At 53.2% G+C, this 5,225-nt stretch overlaps 1 protein-coding gene across 1 annotated transcript; it reads left to right on the forward strand.

The window, feature by feature from the left end:
* Nucleotides 1-3,775: 3,775 nt before the first annotated feature.
* Nucleotides 3,776-4,573, forward strand: DICSQDRAFT_173705 (uncharacterized protein; the record flags this gene model as incomplete). The annotated part of the gene is made up of 1 exon (XM_007369510.1): nucleotides 3,776-4,573. The coding sequence occupies one exon, from the start codon at nucleotides 3,776-3,778 to the stop codon at nucleotides 4,571-4,573; it is 798 nt and encodes a 265-aa protein (XP_007369572.1).
* Nucleotides 4,574-5,225: the final 652 nt, after the last annotated feature.

Genomic DNA, 5,225 nt, shown 5'->3' on the forward strand with positions numbered 1-5,225 from the left:
CTCTGCAGAAGAGAAGCGAGGAGGTGGTTACCGTAGCGGAAGGGAGGGTTTTGTAAGCGGTCGCCTACCTTGACGTTAGGACGACCGCCGGTCNCGGTAATCACCAGTAATTGTAGCAGACGTATCCAAGCAATCCATGCATATACCTGTCTCTCTTACCTGTGAGAACCGAACCGTCGAAACCCATGCCCTTATCGACTCTGGAGCAGGAGGACTCTTTATCGACAAGTCCTTTGCTACCAAGACACAGCTCCCTCTGACACCGTTACCCGCGCCCATCCCTGTCTACAACGTAGATGGAACACCCAACGCCGAAGGATCTATCACCCACGCTGTGCACACGACCCTGAATGCTGCTGGAGTAGACCATGACTCCAAGCTGCTGTCGACGGCCCTCGGCAATGAAACCGTCATTCTGGGCTTACCCTGGTTGCAACAGCAGAAAGCCGTCATCGACTGGGCACACAACACGGTAGAGATCACAGCAACAGACCCAGAACCACCAGTCAAGAACCTATCCCTTGATGACGATGAAGTCCTCTTGGCCTACATCAGGGGCGAACCCGTAATGGGGATCTTTCAGGACACCCCCGAATCACCCCCCACCAAAGAGCACCAACACACCGTCTCCCATAATCTGGCACCCCTCTCTCTCAACCGTGTCTCGCACTGGAAATCCCCGCAAGGAAGGACCTTCTACTCTCATGGAGGAGCTGCGTGGATCAGAGCCAAGATAAACCCATCGCAGGAATTGGCACACAAGTCGGCAACCCCGGACAAGGTACGGAACCTGGATGACATGATCCCAGCATACCTGCACGACTTCAGAGAAACCTTTGAGAAAAAGGCAGCAGAGCGTTTTCCTGAATCCCGTCCTTACGACCACCCAATTGACCTCAAACCAGACTTCGTTCCAAGGAACTGCAAGGTCTACCCCCTGTCCCCAAAGGAGGAAGCGGCACTAGACGAGTTCATTGAAGAAAACCTTCGAAAGGGATACATCCGCAACTCCACATCCCCCGTGGCGTCCCCATTCTTCTTTGTCGGAAAGAAGGATGGCTCTCTGCGACCCTGCCAGGACTATCGTTATCTGAATGAAGGAACCGTGAAGAACATCTACCCGATCCCCCTCGTGCAGACCCTGATCGACAAGCTGCAGGGAGCTACCATTTTCTCTAAGATGAACTTGCGCTCTGGCTACAACAACGTTAGGATCCGGGACGGAGACCAATGGAAGGCAGCCTTCAAGTGCAAGAAGGGACTTTTCAAACCCACAGTGATGTTCTTTGGGCTTTGTAACTCGCCCGCCACCTTTCAGGCCATGATGGACGATCTGTTCAAGGACATGATTAACGAAGGATGGATTGTCATCTATACGGACAACATTCTGATCTTCTCCAAGGATGCAGCCACTCACGCGGAACGTACTCGGCGAGTCCTCCAACGTCTTAAGGAGAACGACCTCTTCCTAAAACCTGAGAAGTGCGTCTTTGACGTTTCGGAGGTCGAATTTCTGGGCCTCATCATCCGACCCAACGTCGTCGCTATGAACCCTACTAAGCTCGAAGGCATCACTCACTGGCCAGCCCCGACTAACGTGAAGGGAGTCCGGTCCTTTTTGGGATTCGGCAACTTCTACCGTCGTTTCATATATCACTATTCCGACCTCGCTCGCCCCCTTCATGACCTCACACGGAAAGACACATCATGGAGGTGGACAGACACCGAGCAACGTGCGTTCGATACCCTGAAGCAATGCTTCATCAGTGCACCAGTCCTACAGATGCCGGATAAAACCAAGCCATTCACCATCGAATCTGATGCCTCTAAATTTGCCACTGGCGCAGTTCTCCATCAAGCAGACATCAACGGAGACATGCACCCCTGCGGTTACCTCTCCCAGTCCCTGGATGCTGCCCAACAGAACTATGAGATCTATAATAGGGAACTACTTGGAATAGTATGTGCTCTAGAGGAATGGCGACACTACCTGGAAGGCAGTCCCTACCCCGTGCTAGTCCTGTCCGACCACATGAACCTAACCTACTTCTGTACTGCTCAGAAACTTAATCGCCGTCAGGCTAGATGGAGTTTGTTCCTGTCCCAGTTCGAACTCGAATTGCGTCACATTCCTGGCACTCGTATGGTCCAATCTGACACCTTATCCCGTCTGCAACATCTGAACCTGGAGGTCAACAACAATGACGCTGTCGTCCTACTACCTGATCATCTATTTGTGTCAAGGATAGACATTAGCCTAGCAGACCGCATTTGTGCAGTCCTCAAGACAGATCAGGTAGTACTCGACACTCTTGCTGCGGTCAAAACCGGCAGGGTCCTACCGATGAAATCCACATTGAAGGACTGGATCTTTGAGGACGGCCCAGTCTTCTATCAGAAACGCTGCTACATCCCCTTGGACGAGGAACCACGACGGGACATGGTCCAACGCTACCATGACCATAAACTCATGGGACACCCCGGACAATTTGGCACCCTCGAACTCCTACGGAGGGACTACTGGTGGCCCGGCATGGCGTCGTTTGTCAAGAACTACTGCTTAGGATGCGCCATATGCCAACAGGCGAACGTTAACACTCATCCCACATCTCCTCCATTGCTACCAATTGTAGCAAAACCAAATGCCCTGCCATTTGAAGTTTCCTCCGTCGACTTTATCACCGACCTGCCTCCCTCCACCGACCGTTACGAACGAGTCTTCGACTCAATCATGGTCGTGGCAGACCACAATGCTACAAAGGGGGTAATTCTTATTCCCTGCACAAAAACGGTCGATGCCCTCGAGACAGCTAGACTCTACCATGACTTCGTAACCAAGCGCTTTGGAGTACCGTCACGGATCATCTCCGATCGTGGCCCTCAATTCTCCTCCAAGGTTTTTCAGGAAATCACACGCCTATCGGGCACTCAGTCGTCTATGAGCACCGCCTACCACCCTCAGACCGACAGAGGCACGGAACGCATGAACCAAGTAGTCGAAGCCTACCTCCGGAAGTACTGCACAGACGAACCGGACAAGTGGACTGAACACCTGACCGACCTAGAGTTCGCACATAATCAGCGTACTGCGCAAGGACGTAATGCCTCGCCCTTCTTTCTCATGATGGGCTACAATCCCCGTGCCGTACCCACGGTAACCCTGCCAACGAACGTACCCTCCGTGGAGGAATGGCTCTCCAATCTTTAGAAGGCTCGGGCAGAAGCCCAAGCCGCCCACGAACTCGCACGCCAGCGTATGGCCGAGCGTGTCACCAAAGCCTTCACCCCGTTCAAGAAAGGTGACCTGGTATGGCTCGACGCCAAGAACATCAAGTTCTTCCAAGTCCCTAAGAAGTTTGCGCTGGAGCATCATGGACCTCTTGAAATCATTGAAGTACTCGGACCACTGACCTACTGGCTGAAACTCCCTGCACAATGGAAGATACACAATATATTGCACACCACCCTCTTATCACCATACCATGAGACCAAGGAACACGGCCCCAACTTCTCTTATCCCCCACCTGATGAGGTCGAGCACGAGGAACAGTGGGAAGTGGAGGCCATCGTGGGAAGAAAGAAGCATGGAAGGGCATACTATTATCAAGTCAAATGGAAGGGATATCTGCCTTCAGAGAACTCGTGGAAACCTGAGCCCAACCTGAAGAACTCCGCAGAACTCCTTGACACCTATAAGAAGGAACACCCCCTACCTCGGAAAGGGGGTAAGAAATGCAAATGCTAACCTTCTCAACCTCCTCTCGCTACCCTCACTATGTTCTCCTACTCTCGTTCTACTGCGACTGTTCGGGCGGCGCCCCACGCCCTGCACCGACTCCTTGTTGAAGTTACCAACCTTCCCAATGACACATACAACCGCTACCTTGCTCAAGTTGCAAGCAACCCCCCCCTGTATAATGCCCTCATCGCCATCCAAGGGGCCAATGGTGCCCTCTCCGAGGCGAAGAAGTCACTCCTTCTCATTGAGAAGATGGAGGAGCGACTTAACAAAGCACGCCGCCAGCTCACACTATCGCTCGACTCAACAGTGGACGTCCTCGCCCGTTCTCCATTGGGGTCTCAGATCCCCGGCCATTGGTATGAACTCCTACCCTTGTTACCTCCTCCCGGCATTCGCTCTCCAGCCCCTGTTCCCATCCCTAGCTCTGAACAAGACCACAGTAGCGATGGTGATGATGACACCGACGATGACGCTCCCCCTGCCTTGCACCCCCTCTCACCTCCGTCCTACCACCGCGGACGTCTTTCCCAGTCCTCTAGTCAATCCTCTAACCCTCCCAGGCCCAGAAACCATGAGCGTTCTGCCTCTCCTCCTCCTCGCCGTCCATCTTCAGCACATTCCCTCGAGGACCGCCTCACGTCCCTCTTGCCCTCGGCCTTAGGGCACCCCCTCTTCCTTGCCCTGGACGATGACATCTTCGAGAAGAGATTCCGAGGTTTGCGGGAGGCCTACCTTCACGAGCAGGAGTCGAAGTACGGTTGTGATGAAGATGGCGAGGTATGCGAGATTGACAACTACCTTGGCCTGCTCAGCGATGAGAACGACGTCTAGTCCACGTATGCGCATCCTGTCCCTCACGAGCTTCAGGCGTAGCTTGACTATTGCAGGGGGGTAGTGTTACAAACGCCCTGTGGGGGCGTCTCTTTTTTTCTTTCTCCTTGTATCCTCTCTACCATGCATCCCCTCTCCTGACAGCACAATCGGGACACTCGTACCTACCATGGTTCCAACACCATGCTCCATATCCCTATTGTTCTCATCGCTATTGTTCTTTTCGCCATTGTACTACGTGGTCACAACACCACGTGACTCCTTTGTCCCCATTCGCTATTGTTCTCCATCGTTATTGTCCTGTGACTATTGTTCTCCGATTAGTCAGCGACCGTGTACTTTAGTATATAAGGACAGGTCTTGCACTGGGCACCCCAGTTTGACCTCTTGTACCAATCAAGCGTTCTCACTCCCTAGACCCCTAGTGACCTCGAACCCCCAGACCCCTAGTGAACCAGTGTGCTAAGCTTGTCATCAGTCTGCGTCCTCGTTGTGCATAACCTGCACACGACCCCTTGAGTGCTGACACGCTTCACCGTAACAGCATCTGCCCCTTTGAAGCCCACTGGCTCAACCCCTGCCAATCCAGTACACTTGTGAAAGCTGACGAATGAGGAGTGTGCCCTACTTGCCAGTAAGGGGGCCTGCTTCC

Source organism: Dichomitus squalens (assembly GCF_000275845.1).
Source record: "Dichomitus squalens LYAD-421 SS1 unplaced genomic scaffold DICSQscaffold_50, whole genome shotgun sequence".
In the NCBI taxonomy this organism is placed as follows: Eukaryota; Fungi; Basidiomycota; class Agaricomycetes; order Polyporales; family Polyporaceae; genus Dichomitus; species Dichomitus squalens.